The sequence below is a fragment of the Sapajus apella genome, unplaced genomic scaffold (genome assembly GCF_009761245.1).
Source record: "Sapajus apella isolate SASKATOON/1434 unplaced genomic scaffold, GSC_monkey_1.0 scaffold165, whole genome shotgun sequence".
Lineage (NCBI taxonomy): Eukaryota > Metazoa > Chordata > Mammalia > Primates > Cebidae > Sapajus > Sapajus apella.
Genome location: NW_022437105.1, coordinates 1,983,195 through 2,002,696, shown reverse-complemented (window position 1 = coordinate 2,002,696; position 19,502 = coordinate 1,983,195). Strand labels below are relative to the sequence as shown.

The 19,502-nt window shown below is 43.1% G+C and overlaps 1 protein-coding gene across 1 annotated transcript in view; it reads left to right on the top strand.

Annotated features, from left to right (window-relative positions):
* WDR27 (WD repeat domain 27) overlaps positions 1–19,502 on the top strand; it is a 266,107-nt gene that overhangs the window by 64,981 nt on the left and 181,624 nt on the right. Inside the window, 4 exon segments of the mRNA XM_032267079.1 lie at positions 1,935–2,056; positions 3,190–3,323; positions 5,125–5,249; positions 6,639–6,760. Of these exon segments, the coding sequence (XP_032122970.1) occupies positions 1,935–2,056; positions 3,190–3,323; positions 5,125–5,249; positions 6,639–6,760 (503 nt within the window).

Below are 19,502 nucleotides of genomic sequence, written 5' to 3'. Positions count from 1 at the left end.
TAGCGGTAGCTTCACCCTCTCTCCTGTGCGACCTCATGCGGCCTCTGTGCAGCCTGTGGGCCAGGTGGGGGGGCTGGTCTGAGTTTGATATTGGAAGAGGGTGGCCACATGGCTGGTAATGAAGTGACTTCTAAGGTCAGTGCCTGGGCGATGCGTCAGGCCCTTGCCACTGGGAGGATGCCCTGACGGCCCAGGATGCGGGCACGGGGTGCTGCAGCAGGTGTCTATGAACCTGCGATATTCTCAGGATGGTGCACAGCTGCGGATGCCACTGGTGTTCAGTACCAGCGGCGTGGAGGGTGTTTATTAATGGCAGTCATGAATGGTGACATTCCTTTGAGTCTCGCAGCTGCTGTTCGCTGAGCAGCGGTGCAGAATGTTTGGAGCTTTCCTTAACTGGCCTTGATACTTCTGCTAAAACTGCCAGAACTCTACACGTGAGGGCAGCAAAGCTATTTCCCATTTTTCTGTGCTGTGAATTTCAGCCCTGTGTTTCCTGGGGCCCTGTTGCAGAACTGAGTTATATTCTTAAGCCTTTACTGGTTTTCCCATCTTTTTTATCTTGGTGCCCTGACAGATATGATGTAGTGAGATTGCAGTTTTTTGTCTAGTCTGTAAATTATCATGTGCAATTCACATGCTGAGGCCCGTGGGATGGGGCCTTCTGCTCCATGGGGAGATCTCGGCTATGACAAGAATTTTCTTGGAAGCTGTGGTTACCCATCCCCTGTGATTTTAATCACAGAATGCTTATCTATGGAGGTGAAACGGGGTCCTTGAGCAGGTCTGGGGTCATTTGTTGTCAGTCTTCTCCCTGTTAACCCAGCTCAAGTGCTCAGGGGGTCAGAGGCTGCAGGGCTGGGCTCCACCTCTCCTTGCGCTCACCTCCCCAGCTTCTCCCCTCTCTCCCTGCTCACCAGGACACATGCCTGGCTTTCTGCTCCAGGGCCGACCTCTGAGAAGACGCCCGTCCCTGGTCGTCTTAGCTTTCTCCTTTCCTCTGTGTCCAGCACTTCTTAGAGCCTTTAGGTGGTGGCAGCTGTGAGGCTGTTTTAAGACACCCCCTGGCCTGACGGCTGTTCTAGTAATTATAAGGCAAGGCAGGTCCACAAAGCAGCACGTGCCCAGGGCCTGGTCCCCAGAGTTAGGTGGGGAGTAGGATGAGGTGGGGACCGGACAGAAAAGCTCTTATGGGTATGTGAAATAAACACTGTTAACCTTGTATCCTACCTTAGTTTAATATCAGAGTGGCACACACTGCCAATATTCAGACGCCCGAAGACCAGCACTGGCACTCTCACAAATCAGCATCAAAACAGCCATTTTGAGTTTGGGCAAAACTTTTCAAATCTGTCACAACAAATGATTGACTTATATGTGTGTGCTCAGTGATTTTTTTTTTTTAAACTTTTTTCTTCAATGTTGATAGCAGTTATTTAAAATACTGATACATTGTCATGCAGTCCATAGATTTCTATACTGTAGTTCATAACACTAGATGCTACCATGTTCTTCTCTGAAAACATACACTCACAGATGCACACATATGTTGAACATCATAGTTTAAGAAATGTGAGGTTTTACACTCCCTGGGTGAGGCAATCATACCCCAAACCTCAGCACCATGCACTATCCGCTCGTAACAAACCTACACCTGCACCTCCTGAATCTAAAATAAAACTTGAAAAAATGAAGCCTGAGGCTTTAGAGCAACCGCCTTCAGAAGCCACATTGAGCCTCTACTGAAGGGAAACAGTGCACCCAGCCTCAGGCTCCACAGCCTCACTGGAGCGAGGAGAAGCCTCATGGTGTGCCTCTGATTACTTGAACCATGCTGTTCCAGTTGTGTTGTATGAAAGCACCAGATAAGTAGCACTCAGTGAAAACGGATTTTAATAATGGAAACAGTAACCCTCTCTGATCACTCCTGTTAGGTCACGACGGGGCAGTTAACGCCATCTGCTGGAGCCATGACCAGAGGTGGCTGCTCTCCACGGCCCAGGACCGGACCCTACAGGTGTGGTCGGTGCATAGGACAGAGCTCGCACTGCTTCTGGTAATGGATGGTCACATCTGCCATGGGCTGTCATTTCCATAGGAGCAGCCCTCAGCTGAGAGCTTCTCTGTTTTACCTTAATAGGAGATGAGGAAAGATACATAAACCAAGAGTTGCTTTAATGGAATAAAAGTTACTGATTAATTAGTTTCTTAAATATGTGTCTACATGTATATATCCACACACACGCAATGGGCACACATGCATATGGTATACAGGTACATACTTACATACTGGCTACACACATGCTTAATTCATAAGGTTAAATCTGTCCTTATGTTTGTTATGGTCTGCGAATGCCAAATGATTAACACTGAAATATTTGAATAATTTTAAATATTGATTCAGTGTGATTTTATAGTCAAGACAGTAATAATGGCCAAAGGCTATTACGTGGGGGAAGTATATTTTGGGGAGAAAAGTGACATGTTGATGAACTTATGGGAGATCATTTGAAAGCAGAACAGGAAAGGAGAGACAGGAAGATACGACCTTACAACTAGGACAGGGAAAGAAGAGGAAACGGTAGGAAACTCATCTTCAAATCATCAAATTATGAGCAGATGACTTGCAAAGAACATAACATAAATGCAGTTCAATTTTCAAAGATGTTGGCATTTATTTTCTATGGGTCTTATATGGAAAGGGGATTGAATATGAGACAGATAAGAAAGGAAGTGTATGTTAGGGAAGACCTAGGGCCTCTCTGAGGGAGGAAGGAGGCGTTTGTGAGAGCCATGGGTGCCACTGGCCTCCTCTGTGTCGTAACATGTTTGGTTGTGAGGTCTAAATTTGAGAGTAGACAGCTCAGAACTACATTTTTAAAAATGTTTTAAATTTCAGCTTTAATAAAATCCTTGCTACTTAGTATGTTTACTGCTAAGTTTCGATTTTCTTTTAAAGTTGTTAAAGGGCTGGAATTCAAAACATTCATTACAGTAAAATTGTAATTATATAATACCTTTCAGAAGGAGTAGGAGGAAACAAAAATTGTAGATTGGGTCTAACAAATATATGTACACATTTAGAATAAATAGATGTTGTGTTTTAAGAAGAAATAATTTTGTGTTTAGAGCAATAGTGTTTTTGTTGACATTTATTATATTGACAATAACTATTGATTTGCATTACAGGGCAAAGACATGTTTTCTAAACCAATACAGTCTGCACAGTTTTATTACATAGATGCCTTTATATTGTTATCTTCTGGCCCTGAATTTCAGCTACTGAAGTATCACATTGACACTTGCAAAGATGAGATTAAGAGGTAGGCAGCCCTCCTCTCTGCATTATTTTTAGATCAGAGGAAGCCATTTCAATAATGTGATGTTAAAAAAGATATTTACATTTTAAAATGTCACGCTAAATTTAATAATAACCTCCTATTACCAAACTACTGATGAGAGCTGAATAATGCAGATGCTACGCATTTTAAACCTTCCTTTGTATTACTATGCGTGGGGCCTTTGGAATGAGAATGTGAGAATTTGGGGGTTTGAGAGACCTGAATTATCATCTCGGCTCTGCAGCATATTGAAGTGATGTCATGTGGGACAAATACTATTGATAATAAAGTTATCAATATATTTCAAATATATACGTATATGTGGGGAATAATAAGTATCTTCTTAGCTACACCTAGCTTGGACAAGTATTAACATTTTTATTATTTATTTGTTTATTTTAGATGGAGTCTCGCTCTGTCACCCAGGCTGGAGTGCAGTGGCACAATCTTGGCTCACTGCAACCTTCGCCTCCTGGGTTCAAGCGATTCACCTGCCTCAGCCCCCTAAGTGGCTGTGACTACAGTTGCACGCCACCATGCCTGGCTAATTTTTTGTATTTTTAGTAGGGATGGGGTTTCACCATGTTAGCCAGGATGGTCCTGATCTCCTGATCTTGTGATCCACCCACCTTAGCCTCCCAAAGTGCTGGGTTTACAGGCGTAAGCCGCCATGCTTGGCCAGTATTAACATTTTACTATCTTTGTTTTCCAAAATTTTTTTGAGAATAAAATATTACAGAGGGAATTAGGAACCAGCCTCCCAGTCCTGTCCTCTTCCCTTTTTCCTCCTTTTGAGATTGTTGTATTGGCTTCCTGGCCGTAGTTTTATATTTTTGCTGTATCTTTAGGTATTCACGTCATTTTATTTTTTTGAGGCTTTGAGTATAATATAAGCACACTTCTCTTAATCAAAGTTACATTTCTGAGATGTGTGACTTTGGTTTGTTAATTGGGGTGGATGCCTTGTGGTTGGGAGGAGACCGGGTCTGCCTGCTTCTCTCATGGAGGAACTTCGGGTTGGGACGTGCAAAGGGCTGGGGCTTCTATCAATAAATGGGCTTGCAAGGAATCCCTGATCTCCATGAGAATGTCCCCACTCTCTCTGTCCCGTGTCACGGCATCCCGGAGTGATTTCTGGCCTGTTCTCGGGGGCAGAGGGGTTGCATGTAGGGAAGGGCTCCAGGACTCAGTGGCCCCTCTCTCAGCTTTCTCTTCAGAGATGCCCAGGCTTTTCAGTCCTAAAGTTTATTTTTACTTATCGGGAGGGAGTTTCACAAGTCAGCTCACCTCCCAGGGTTCCTGTGTCAGCTGGCACTGCCCTTTGCCTCTGAGAGTTCGCAGCTTCTCTTCTGGATCCTGCCTCCTCTTTCTGATCTTGTGGGACTTTCTCTTAGAAATCACTTGGCAGCCACTTCAGTTGGGTTTTGGAAGGTAATGAAGCTAAAGCATTGCTCAGTTACATGTGGTGGTCGATAGGTAGGATTTTCTAAGCATGCAGTGAAATTCCCTATAGAAAAAAACTGGTGCATTTGACCACAGACTGAAGAAGGAGGAGGGGTGGCAGATCTTTTATATGTCAAAAATCACCACAAATAATTAGATGTTAATGGAAAGCCAGTTTTTTTTTCCTAAAGAAAAATTAAGGCCACAAATTCACTTTTTCCCTCAGTATTATAAAATGCGACTTCTTAAGTGATACGAAAACTTTCTTTTCATGTTTAATGTTTCTAAAGATAAGATATTTGTCTTTAAAACATTGTTGTAGTGGAAGGAGAGCAAAAAGATTGGTCATCTTGATTTTCTCTTCCGGATATAAACAGAAGAGCAAATCCAAGCTGGTTTGCAGGCTCTCCATGACGGATGCAGGAGACATGACCTGTTTATCAGCAGTAAATGACTTTTATTCCCGTATCTTTCGCCCAGATTCTGTTGGGTTTTATGCCTACGTGTTGTTCCTCTGGCAGAGGCACGTGCTGAGCATCTCATGAGTGTCAACATCGTGCAGGGCTCTGGGAATGCAGGGACCCTCCTCATGGAGCCCACCGTCTTTGTGTTAATTGTACATGTAATAATTTCATCTCAATGTTGAGAAGGGCCTCACAGGAAACAGAAACATGAGTGCTGTGCAGCTCATGCCATCCTGCAGGTGGGCTGACCTTGCACTTCTGGTGTAGACTTTGTTCACTAATGTGTAGTAATTTAGTTATTCTATACCATCTGCATAACTGGCAAAAATCATTGCGGTTGCTGTTCAAAATAATATGAAATGGAATTCAAAACTTTAATATTTGAGATTTTTATGGCTGACATCATTCCTTTTAATTTTAAAACTTGATTTTAATTTATTTAGGGAAAACTTCCTGATCTTTAGGAATTCATTGTATAAAGTTTTAATTTTCTCAAAGTTAGATCTAAGCTGAAGTCTATTGGAAGGTTTTATAGTTGCACTAAAAAAGCGTTAGGAGGTTGTAGTATGTTTTAGTTAGAAATGTGGTAATTTCATGCTAGAATAGGTGCTAAAATACCTAGCAGAAATAAGAAATATGTCATTAGGATTATTCTAGCCTAAATGATGTTTTCTGGAATACAAGAGTCCTAGTGTCGAGAATAATCCAGTGCTAACTGCAGCCTTCGGGTCTCTTGACTCCAGTGCACCTGTATTCCCCCCATCTGGTAGGAATATATAATTGTAGTTATGAGTATATATAATATACTCATGACTACAGCATTCAGGGCTGAGCATGAAGCTTGTGGGGTGTTGGTGATCGCAGGAGCCCTCAACGTGAAAGTGCTCCTTTTATGTCAAGTTGATGAAGCACATCATGGTCACTTGCCAACATGGCACTGTCGGGGTTGTGTGCTCCCACCATAAAGCCTGCCCCAGGGACTGTCTGTCATCCACTCTGTGGGTCTGTCTAATCTTAGTTCAGTCCTTTCTTCTGAGCACAATATCTACATACTCAATTATTTGACATCCAATTTGGGTGTTTCATGAACATCTCAAACACCACGTATCTAAAACTGGAACTTCTACCCCAAAATAGGCACTGTGGTGGTCTCCCTTTTCCTAAGCATCCCCTCCATCGCTGCCCACCTGCTCTTGCCAATGCCTGGGGCCAGATGCGGTGGAGCTGGACTGAGCTCAGGACTTTTCCCGTGGAACTTCAGAAATTCTTAACTAGTCGTCCCTTCATGAGTCTTCTAATATTCTAAAGTTTTTATTAGTAAAAGAGAGGGAACTGTCCCTTCCCTGTAGGTAAGAGTGTTGAGAAGAGCTCCTTAACTGGAATAATGCAGACATCGTACTCACAGCTGGCCGGAACAGGACGGTGGAAGTGTTTGATCTCAACGCCGGCTGCAGTGCAGCCCTGATAGCAGAAGCCCACTCGCGGCCTGTCCATCAAATCTGCCAAAATAAAGTGAGTAAGTTTTTGGATAATAGATATCATCTGTAAAACTATGTGCCTAAAGTGTTTAACAGATACAAATGTATGATGCCATTTTATAAGTGCTTGCTACCAAATTCAATGTTAATTTTTATTGCTCATTAAATTATTCGAAGCCTTGATGTTTGACCTTAGTAGATATTTTACTATCATGTGGAATGTTAAGTTTTGTACTTTTGTGTTTGACCATTTTATGGGCCGATATTAAGATTTTACTAGTAAAACATTCTCACATAAAACTTGATAGGGTTGCATATTTTAAGCAATAATGGCATTGCATGGGGAACACACAGGTGCTATGGACTGTGGGGCAGCCTTGCCAAATCAATAGCTTTTTTTTTTTTTTTTTTTAAAGTGGAGGCTGTTGGATGCAGCCAGTCCATTTTGACAGAGACAAAGTTTACAAGTATCCACAGTGGTGGGTTAAAGGGTTGGCATTACAGGAGAGACATTTGATGAGTTTGTTGTCTGGTAACTGCACAGTTCAAAAGACACTTGCTTACCTAAGAGGGCATCTAAGTCTTGGGAACAAAACTGTATTTCCTAGGACTAAAACTGCAATTTTGGTTTTTGATATGCCTGGAAAGGTTTTCCAAGTCAAGGATTCAGGGTACCATTTTGCTAAGTGAAGTGTTGGTATGTTGGTTAAAGAGATTTTGTTATCCACAGTTTAACACATTTTGAGTCTTCAAATTTCTGTTTAATAGGACGGGTATGGCCTGATTATCTAAAAGTTTTTTAATCAGTTCAAATGGGAAAGAGCAAAGATTCTGGGCTGTTAAATTACATTGAAGCAGATTTGTTCCTGTGTCTCTTCTGGGGAAAGGGAAGATGGAGGTGGTGGGGCCACAGGAAGATGTTCACAGGTGCAGTATGAAAGACCCCTGGATTCAGAGGCTCCATGTCCAGGGAGACAGTCTCCATACATGTCCGTCTGGACAGCTCTTCAGAGAGGCAGATCCGGGACTTGGCAGTGTGGAGTAGTCAGAGCTTTGGAGGCCAGGAAGATGCACGCCTGGGGAGGCTGCCTGCTGAGGAGAAGCCAAGCTCTGTGCCCTCCCTGTGGGGCAACCTTGGTCAGAGAAGGAAGGGTTTCAAGGTTCTGATAGGCGTCTTTATCTTGCCTTCCTTTTAACCTTCCACGCTCCACCCCCGGTTAATAGGACATTTCAAGTTGCAACAGGAGAAGGCTTCTCTGGTTTGAATAACACCATGGAAATATCAGCTTGGGGAGAGTTGTTGGAGAAAATATTATTTTTCTGCATCTTCTCTTTTTGTTTAGACTCTTCCTGCATATAAACCAGAGCAAACATATTTGTTTTTTTTTTTTCCCCATTTATTTATTTTATTGCATTGTTGCATAGGAACACACGTGGCAGTGTGATTTGCTGCCTTCCTCCCCATCACCTACATCTGGCATTTCTCCCCTTGCTATCTCTCCCCACCTCCCCACCCCCCACCATCCCTCCCCTATTTCCCCCCAACTGACCCCAGTGTGTAGTGCTCCCCTCCCTGTGTCCATGTGTTCTCATTGTTCAACACCCGCCTATGAGTGAGAACATGCGGTGTTTGATCTTCTGCTCTTGTGTCAGTTTGCTGAGAATGATGGTTTCCAGGTTCGTCCATGTCCCTACAAAGGACCCAAACTCATCGTTTTTGATGGCTGCATAATATTCCATGGTGTATATGTGCCACATTTTCCCTATCCAATCTATCGTCGATGGGCATTTGGGTTGGTTCCAGGTCTTTACTATTGTAAACTGTGCTGCAATGAACATTCGCGTGCACGTGTCCTTATAGTAGAACGATTTGTAATCCTTTGGATATATACCCAGTAATGGGATTGCTGGGTCAAATGGAATTTCTATTTCTAGGTTCTTGAGGAATCGCCACACTGTCTTCCACAATGGTTGAACTAATTTACACTCCCACCAACAGTGTAAAAGTGTTCCTATTTCTCCACATCCTCTCCAGCATCTGTTGTCTCCAGATTTTTTAATGATCACCATTCTAACTGGCGTGAGATGGTATCTCAATGTAGATTTGATTTGCATTTCTCTGATGACCAGTGATGATGAGCATTTTTTCATATGTTTGTTGGCCTCACGTATGTCTTCTTTTGTAAAGTGTCTGTTCATATCCTTTGCCCAGTTTTGAATGGGCTTGCTTGTTTTTTTCTTGTAAATCTGTTTTAGTTCTTTGTAAATTCTGGATATCAGCCCTTTGTCAGATGGGTAAACTGCAAAAATTTTTCCCAATCCGTTGGTTGCAGATTCACTCTAATGATTGTTTCTTTTGCTGTGCAGAAGCTGTGGAGTTTGATTAGGTCCCATTTGTCTATCTTGGCTTTTGTTGTCAATGCTTTTGGTGTTTTGGTCATGAAGTCCTTGCCTACACCTATGTCCTGAATGGTTTTGCCCAGATTTTCTTCTAGGGTTTTTATGGTGTTAGGTCTTATGTTTAAGTCTTTAATCCATCTGGAGTTAATTTTAGTGTAAGGTGTCAGGAAGGGGTCCAGTTTCTGCTTTCTGCACGTGGCTAGCCAGCTTTCCCAACACCATTTATTGAACAGGGAATCCTTTCCCCATTGCTTGTTTTTGTCTGGTTTGTCAAAGATCAGATGGTTGTAGATATGTTGTGTTGCCTCCGAGACCTCTGTTCTGTTCCATTGGTCTATATCTCTGTTTTGGTAGCAGTACCATGCTGTTTTGATTACTGTAGCCTTGTAGTATAGTTTGAAGTCTGGTAGTGTGATGCCCCCCGCTTTGTTCCTTTTGCTTAGAATTGACGTGGCTATGCGGGCTCTCTTTTGGTTCCATATGAAGTTTAAGGTGGTTTTTTCCAGTTCTGCGAAGAAGGTCATTGGTAGCTTGATGGGGATAGCATTGAATCTGTAAATTACTTTGGGCAGTATGGCCATTTTCACGATATTGATTCTTCCTAACCATGAACATGGAATGTTTCTCCATCTGTTTGTGTCCTCTCTTATTTCATTGAGCAGTGGCTTGTAGTTCTCGTTGAAAAGGTCCTTTACATTCCTTGCTAGTTGTATTCCTAGATATTTTATTCTCTTTGTGGCAATTGTGAATGGAAGTTTGTTCTTGATTTGGCTCTCTTTAAGTCTGTTATTGGTGTATAGGAATGCATGTGATTTTTGCACATTGATTTTGCATCGTGAGACTTTGCTAAACTTGCTTATCAGTTTCAGGAGGTTTGGGGCTGAGACGATGGGGTCTTCTAGATATACAATCATGTCGTCTGCAAATAGAGACAATTTGACTTCCTCCTTTCCTATTTGAATACCCTTTATTTCTTTTTCTTGCCTGATTGCTCTGGCTAGAACTTCTAATACTATATTGAATAGCAGTGGTGAGAGAGGGCATCCTTGTCTGGTGCCACATTTCAAGGGGAATGCTTCCAGTTTTTGACCATTCAGTATGATTTTGGCTGTTGGTTTGTCATAAATAGCTTTTATTATTCTGAGATACGTTCCATCGATACCTAGCTTATTGAGGGTTTTTAGCATAAAGGGCTGTTGAATTTTGTCAAAGGCCTTCTCTGCATCAATTGAGATAATCATGTGGTTTTTGTCTTTGGTTCTGTTTATGTGGTGAATTACGTTTATAGACTTGCGTATGTTGAACCAGCCTTGCATCCCCGGGATGAAGCCTACTTGATCATGATGGATAAGCTTTTTGATGTGCTGTTGCAATCGGCTTGTCAGTATTTTATTGAAGATTTTTTGCATCTATGTTCATCATGGATATTGGCCTGTAGTTTTCTTTTCTTGTTGAGTCTCTGCCAGGTTTTGGAATCAGGATGATGTTGGTCTCATAAAATGATTTGGGAAGTATTCCCTCTTTTTGTATTGTTTGGAATAGTTTCAGAAGAAATGGTACCAGCTCCTCTTTGTATGTCTGGTAGAATTCAGCTGTGAACCCATCTGGACCTGGGTTTTTTTTGGGTGGTAAGCTCTTAATTGCTGCCTCAACTTCAGACCTTGTTATGGGTCTGTTCAGGGTTTCGGCTTCTTCCTGGTTTAGGCTTGGGAGGAGGCAAGTGTCCAGGAATTTATCCATTTCTTCCAGGTTCATTAGTTTGTGTGCATAGAGTTGTTTGTAATAATCTCTGATGATGGTTTGAATTTCTGTGGAATCTGTGGTGATATCCCCTTGATCGTTTTTTATTGCATCAATTTGGTTATTCTCTCTTTTCTTTTTTATTAATCTGGCTAGTGGTCTGTCTATTTTGTTGATCTTTTCAAAAAACCAGCTCCTGGATTTATTAATTTTTTGAAGGGTTTTTTTATGTCTCTATCTCCTTCAGTTCTGCTCTGATCTTAGCTATTTCTTGTCTTCTGTTTTATCTTGCTTCTCTAGCTCTTTCAGTTTTGACGATAAGGTGTCAATTTTTGATCTCTCCTTGCTTCTCATGTGGGCACTTATTGCTATATATTTTCCTCTAGAGACTGCTTTAAATGTGTCCCAGAGATTCTGGTATGTTGTGTCTTCATTCTCATTGTTTTCGAAGAACATCTTTATTTCTGTCTTCATTTCATTGTTTATCCAGTCAACATTCAAGAGCAAGTTGTTCAGTTTCCATGAAGCTGTGCGGTTCTGGGTTAGTTTTTGAATTCTAAGTTCTTACTTGATTGCACTGTGGTCTGAGAGACTATTTGTTACGATTTCCGCTCTTTTGCATTTGCTGAGGAGTGATTTACTCCCAATTATGTGGTCAATTTTAGAGTAGGTGTGATTTGGTGCTGAGAAGAATGTATATTCTGAGGATTTGGGGTGGAGAGTTCTGTAAATGTCTATTAGGTTTGCTTGGTCCAGGTCTGAGTTCAAGTCCTGGATATCCTTGTTAATTTTCTGTCTGGTTGATCTGTCTAATTGATCTGTCTAATGTTGACAATGGGGTGTTAAAGTCTCCCACTATTATTGTGTGGGAGTCTAAGTCTCTTTGTAAGTCATTAAGAACTTGCCTTATGTATCTGGGTGCTCCTGTATTGGGTGCGTATATATTTAGGATTGTTAGCTCTTCTTGTTGCATTGATCCTTTTACTATTATGTAATGTCCCTCTTTGTCTCTTATGATCTTTGTTGCTTTAAAGTCTAATTTATCAGAGATGAGAATTGCAACTCCTGCTTTTTTTTGCTCTCCATTTGCTTGGTAAATCTGCCTCCATCCCTTTATTTTGAGCCTTTGTGTATCCTTGCATGTGAGATGGGTTTCCTGGGTACAGCACACCGATGGGTTTTGTCTTTTTATCCAATTTGCCAGTCTGTGTCTTTTGATTGGGGCATTTAGTCCATTTACATTTAGGGTTAATATTGTTATGTGTGAATTTGATACTGCCATTTTGGTGCTAGCTGGCTGTTTTGCCCTTTAGTTGAGCTGGTACTTGTTGTTCCTTTATATGTGTAGAGCCTCTTTCAGGAGCTCTTGTAGAGCTGGCCTGGTGGTGACGAAATCTCTGAGTACTTGCATGTTCACAAAGGATTTTATTTTTCCTTCACTTATGAAGCTTAGTTTGGCTGGATAGGAGATTCTGGTTTGAAAGTTCTTTTCTTTAAGGATGTTGAATATTGGCCCCCACTCTCTTCTGGCTTGTAGGGCTTCTGCTGAGAGATCTGCTGTGAGTCTGATGGGCTTCCCTTTATGGGTAACCCAACCTTTCTCTCTGGCTGCCCTTAGTATTTTCTCCTTCATTTCGACCCTGGTGAATCTGACGATTATGTGCCTTGGGGTTGCTCTTCTTGACGAATATCTTTGTGGTGTTTTCTGTGTTTCCTGGACTTGAATGTTTGCCTGCCTTGCTAGGTTGGGGAAGTTTTCCTGGATAATATCCTGAAGAGTATTTTCCAGCTTGGATTCATTCTCTTCGTCGCATTCGGGTACGCCTATCAAACGTAGATTAGGTCTTTTCACATAGTCCCACATTTCTTGGAGACTTTGTTCATTCCTTTTTACCCTTTTTTCTCCAGTCTTGCCTTCCCGTTTTATTTCATTGAGTTGATCTTTGACCTCTGATATCCTTTCTTCTGCTTGGTCAATTCGGCTTTTGATACTTGTGCATGCTTCGCGAAGTTCTCGTGTTGTGTTTTTCAGCTCCATCAATTCACTTATATTCCTTTCTATTTTGTCCATTCTCGTTAGCATTTCATCAAATCTTTTTTCAAGGTTCTTAGTTTCTTTGCATTTGGTTAGAACATGTTCTTTAAGTTCACAGAAGTTTCTTACTACCCACCTTCTGAAGTCTGATTGTGTCATTTCATCACACTCGTTCTCCATCCAACCTTGTTCCCTTGCTGGTGAGGAGTTGTGATCCCTTTTAGGAGGAGAGGTGTTCTGGTTTCGGGTGTTTTCATCCTTTTTGCGCTGGTTTCTTCCCATCTTTAAGGATTTATCCACCTGTCCACTTTGTTGTTGCTGGCTTTCAGATTGGGTCTCAAATCTTTCAGATTGACGTTCTGTTTGTTGATGATGAGGTTATTTCTGTTTCTTGGTTTTCCTTCTGACAGTCTGGCCCCTCTGCTGTAGGTCTGCTGAGGTTCACTCCAGGCCCTGCTTGCCTGGGGTTCACCTGCAGCAGCTGCTGAACAGTAAGGGTGGTTACCAGTTTTCTTCTTCTGCTATCTTTGTCCCAGAAGGATACCCACCTAGTGTCAATCTGATCTCTCTTTTATGAGGTGTCTTTTTGGATATATAGGGGTCAGGGAGCTGCTTGAGGAGACGGTCTCTTCTTTATAGGAGCTCAAATGGTGAGCTGTGAGCTGTGTTGTTGTTCATTCAGAGCTGCTGGGCAGGTACTTTTAGGTCTGCTGCAGCAGAACTCATAAACTGCTTTTTGTTCCCAGGTGCTCTGTCCCAGGGATTTAGGGCTTTATTTATGAGTTTCCGTTATGCTGCCGCTTTTTTTTTTTTTTTCCTTCAGACCTGCCCAGCCCAGCAAGGAGGCAGCCTAGTCACTGTCGGCCTATAGCAGCTTTGCTGAGCTGCTGTGGGCTCCGCCCCGCTGCCGAGTGAACTTCCCTGCAGTCTTGTTTATATGGGTGTAGTTAGAACTGCTTTGGCAATGGTGGCCCGCCTCTGTTGAGGTGGAGTCTCTTTGCTGTGGTGGGCTGCCTCAGCAATGGCGGGCTGCCTCGGTAATGGTGGACGCCCCTCCCCCACAGAGCTGGACCATCCCGGGTTCAGCTGCGCTTGCTGTGAAACTCTCAATCCAGTTTCTGGTTGCTGTTCTTTTCTGGGGGTGGGGCCAGCCGAGCCTGATCGCCTGGCTCCCTGCCTCAGAGCCTTTTTTAAGTTGGTGTTCCAGTCGCCTGTTGAAGAGGCGCCGGGGTCTGTTTGTTTTCCCCTTCGGCCACTCACTGCGCTGGTTTAAGCGGCACTGAGGTTTGTGACGCTTTTTTTTGTTTGTTTGTTTTGCCCTGGAATCTACTGTCCGGGTTCTCTGCTCAGTCCCCTTTTTGAACCGGCGAATGGGCGACTTCCCGTGGCTCCAATCACCAGCCAAAAGGGCACCCGCACCGGTGTATTTTGTACGGAGAACCGCGGCTCCGGGGCGCCGACAAAGCAGCTGCGCGGGGCAAAGCAGCAAGCAGCGGCGCTGGCCGGCACGGCCGCGCTGGCCGAAACAGCCGCGCTGGCGACTGCAGAGCTCCTCTGCCCGGGAATTTCCTAGTCTGTGGGCAATAAAAACGCGGCGTCCACTCACCCTCTGTGCTTTCACTGGGAGCTGCAATCCTGAGCTGTTCCTAAACGGCCATCTTTGCAAACATGTTTTTAAACATTGTGCAGTAGGTCTCCGAGATGAATGAAGGAATCCCTTTGAAGAATTTGTAACTTCTTTATGAGGCTATTAAAATGGCATACTTCAAAAACAAAGTGTGTACCAGTCAAATCAGTGCTATGTGTAATACTCCATGTTTCTATTTTTTTCTGGAAAAGCTGTGAAGAAAAAGAAGTAAATTAGGTAATTTATGGCAAGAAAGGCAGCACTGTTTGTATTTGAGAGCCATGATTTGATGCTACTAATTTTGCAGTAAGATCTGTCAAGATTAGGCAAACATTTGATTATTAGATTTTATATATTTCTGGGCTTTTAAATGAATTTAATAATTGAGTTATTAACTTTTAAAATTATTGTTAGCTTAATACCCATTATCATCATCTTCTTCTTATTTTGAGATGGAGTCTTGCTCTGTTGCTCTTATTGCCCAGGCTGGAGTGTAATCTCGGCTAACTGTAACCTCTGCCTCCTGAGTTCAAGCAATTCTCCTGCCTCAGCCTCCCAAGTAGCTGGGATTACAGGTGTGTGCCACCACACCCAGCTAATTTTTGTATTTTTAGTAGAGACGGGGTTTCGCCTTGTTGGTCAGGCTGGTCTCAAATTCCTGACCTCACAATCTGCCCACCTCGGCTCCCAAAGTGCTGGGATTACAGGCGTGAGCCACCGTGCCCTGTGAACCCATCTTATTTTTTAAATATTATGATGCCTTTTAAATTCAAGTGCAGCTTAATGAAATATTGATAGCTAATATTTGGATGTAGGATGTTAAAGTATAAGTCTGACCTACTAAATTTATTTAGTGAAACTTCCAGGCAAAGGCATTTGACTTTAAGACACTTGAATGCAGACTAGGGTTTGTGCTGTCTTCATGTCCACCCTCGGTAGTGCCCAGAACCTGGGATCTATTCACTCGACAGGTACCAATTTGAACTGTGACTTGCTGTTACCAACATAAAGCAAAGGATTCAATTCTTTGTATAAGAAAGTAGATGTAAATCTAGAGAAAAAATGGTTTCTTGAAAAGACTCATCAGCACATAGATTTCAGAGGCTAAGGTCTGACAAATAGTATTTAAAATTTGTTGTTGTGTTATTCTCAAAATGCAACATGTAAACATTAAAGATGAAGAGAAGCCTCTCCTGAGATGTTACATACTTGTCTGTCTGGTCAGTTTTTCTAAAGTCTGTGAGTCTTTAGATAATATAGTTAAATGAGAATTGACTAAATTTCCCAAATATTGTCATCCTTGAGTTAAAAATTTTCAGTTATTAAGATAAATGAATCTTACATGTGAAGTTTCTTTCATGTTGCAAATTTTACTTTTTATTTTTTGGGACGGATTCTCGCCCTGTCACCCAGGCTGGAGTGCACTGGTGCAAGCTCAGCTCACTGCAACCTCTGCCTCCCGGGTTCAAGTGATTCTTCTGCCTCAGGCTCCTGCGTGGCTGGGATTACAGGCATGTGCCACCACACCGGGCTACTTTTTGTATTTTTAGTAGAGAGGGGGTTTCACCATGTTGGCCAGGCTGGTCTCAAACTTCTGACCTCAGGCGATCTGCCTGCCTTGGCCTCTCAAAGTGCTGGGATTACAGGAGTGAGCCATTGTGCCCAGCCAATTTTTCATTTAAAATGTATTTGTTACCATGCTTTTTGGCACTTGGTGCTTCTTGTCTCAAACATTGTCAATTGTTAGAAAAACATTTCTTAGTTCATTTAATTTTTGTATTGGTTGTGCATGACTCTTACTAAAGGTGGTCATTTCAAAGCCAATCGTAATTTATTTTTGGTGTTTGGAAAATGGTCTGTCAGCATTTCTATTATAAATCTCTATTTTCTTTCTCATTTTGTTCTTTTCCTTCTGAGTTTATGACAGAGCCATAAACCTTGGCCTAGATTAAAACTTGGCCTATTAGAGCTCAGTCTAAGATTTTTTTTCAGTTTAGTTCCCAAATTTGTTTAAAATTGTTTCAGATGTTTAGGTTGCATATGCAAAATATAATTTTGGAGTTTTCAATGCTTTCTAAATTATAACTTAAAAAATAACATGCTAATTTTAAGATAATGGTAAAGATAATTCTTTTAACTTTAGCTAACCATCTTTCTCATATTTTCAAGAGAATTATTTCAGAAAATGATATGATGTTATTTGGTGTGATCTTGTAATTTTGCTTCCTTTCTTCTGTTTCCATTTGGTAATGGAAGAGTTTCTAACTTTTTGCATATATAAAGCTGTTCTCTGTTAAGGGGTTAAATGCATGTAAATCTCTTAGCATGTGCTAAGTCCATTAAATGAAAGCTATTTTTCTTATTTTTGAAATATAAATTTATGCAGGCTGATGGGTACTATTTTAAAAAACTCTTAAGTTCCACATGCAACTACTGTCACACAATTCTTGTTCCTGTGACTTTTAGGGATGGATGCACAAGAATTTCTGCACCTGCAGCAGCAGATCAGAAGCTGAGTTAGATATGGTTTCAGTTTTCACAGAAATTACGAGGCAGAAGGTCGTAGTCATGGGTGAAATAACATATGCACAAGGCTGACTGTTCTAAGCGCCATAAAATGACGTGAAATCACTGCCAGAGAGTAGGGATGGAACCAGCCATCCTCCCCTAGTGTATTAGAGAAGGCTGCATCTAAACTGGAATTGTCCATTCTCACATATTGTTAGGTAAAACTTTTGGTTTTCTGAGGAGTTTGAAGGTGCATAAAATGGAGAAATAGAAAGGTTGCATCAACTTGTTTAGCGTCCCATGTAGTCAGCAAGTTTGGACTGAAAACTGCGTGCTTTCCTAGTCTCCCCATGACAGGCTGTGTTCCCACAGGTAGAGTGACGCATATTTAAAATCCTGCAGGCAGGCTGGTGTGCGTGAGTTCCTCCATGCGGAGTCTCAGTCTGTTGGGGCTGCTTTAACGGGACATTGACAAGCAACAGAAATGTATTGCTCACAGTTCTGGAGGCTGGCAAGTGTGAGATAAGGCACTGGCAGATGAGTGTCTTGTGAGAGCTTTCTGGTTGACAGGCGGGGCCTTCCTGCTGTATACTCATGTGGTGGAAGGAAGGGAAGACACGCTCCCTGAAACCTCCCTCACAAGGGCATTCAGCCCATTCGTGCAGGCTCCACTCTCAGGACTGAATCACCTCTCAATGCCATTGCAATGGGGATTTCAACTGATGAATTCTGTGGGAGACCAATGTCCAGACCGTGGCGCCGAGTCACCCCAGGTGCTTGCCAGAGTCTGTGCTGTGGAATTTTTTGAGTGTCAGGGCTGGGAGCTAACATTTACCGAGTCTCTGGAATGCATTGGCGTTTCCCTGTGTGTTCTCACAGGCTCAGTGAGAACATCTGATGGATGAGGATGCAGAGTGCAGGGTCTTCCTCCTCCCTCTGCATGGGCTGTGAGCTGGGAGTTGGACTCCATGGCTGCCTGGTTCCTCTGTCTGGATGCCATTTTTCCTCCCTCTTCACCATCTAAATGTCACGTTATCTCAAGTGAACCCAGCATTTTGACCAGGGCAACCCACTCCCAACACTTCACACCACACCCCGTGCTGTGGCCGCACCTGCCTGAGCATCGTGGTGGCTTTACGTGCACACCCCCATGGGAGGAGGACAGAGATGCTGGGCCTGGGGACAGCAGGCACAGTGGATGCTGCTCAAACACATAAATAACCTCCACAGTCGGACGTGTGTTACTCATCTCTTCCTCTAGTGCTGGGTTCATTTTGGCTTCTTTGGCTATTTTATTTCAATAATCGAGGAGACTTGATGAGCCAGATGAGGCTGTGCTTACATTTAGCTTCATTCTGGCTTTTGAAATATGTTGTGTTGGAAGCATCATCATAGATTTTTTTTTCAAGCTGTGGAAAAGCATTGACTTGGAGAATGAAGATATAGGAAGTGAATTCACGGTGAAATAAAGGTTTGTTTTAAAATAGGTTTTTGTATTTCGTTGGCTTAATTATAGTACATTTATTTTCAAGACTTAAAGCCTGTGGCGCCTTCTTGTGCCTTGACCTTGTTAGTGTCCTTGGTAACACGTTGGACCTGGCCTCAGGCTGGGGGCCTATGTGAAGCCCAGGTTGCTGGGCTGGGCCATTCCCTCACACCCCGGTCAGCTTCTGTGGTGACCTGGATGTGCTGTGTTTTCCCGTAGTGCGGTCACAGGAGTGTGTCTGGGCCAGCTCCTATGTGACATACATGATCTACCTGCCAGGAAGAAGCAGGGTCTGTCCCCACACCACAGAGGCATGAACGTGGGCACAGGGCATCCTCATCACCCTGGAGCCCCAGACAGAGCGGGGGTACCGGGTGTGAGATCTGAGCAGGCCCTGCTGGCACCCAAGCTCTGACCCCACAGAGCAGCTGAGGTTCCACACTGGCTTCCCAGCTGCACCCACCTGATGATGAGCCTAGCGAACGGGGCTGACTCTGAGACACAGAATTGACTCCATTGGGCCTGGTCCTTGGCACCACAGCCTACGGGGCTCTTGGAAGCCAGAGCTGAGCATCTGCCAGCTGCACTCTGTGCTCTTGCTCTGTGGCCTGGGTCATAGGCAAACCCCCGCAACAGACTGTGTCCAGGCTGTCTCCACCACCTCCCCAGGAGGCCTCCCAGTAGTTGAGTTTGGCCCCTTACTTGGTCTCGTGTCTACACTGCTGTTCCAGGGCTCATCAGTGCAGTCAGAATGACGTGATTAATCCTCTCCTGTGAGATTCTCACCTTGATGACAGAGCCATCTCTTGTTTGCATACAGTAGGTGTTCAAAAATTGCTTGCTTAGTCCGTGCTCGATCCTGGCAGTTTTTTTTTTTTTTTTTTTTTTGAGACGGAGTTTCCCTCTTGTTACCCAGGCTGGAGTGCAGTGGTGCGATCTCGGCTCACCACAACCTCCACCTCCTGGGTTCAGGCAATTCT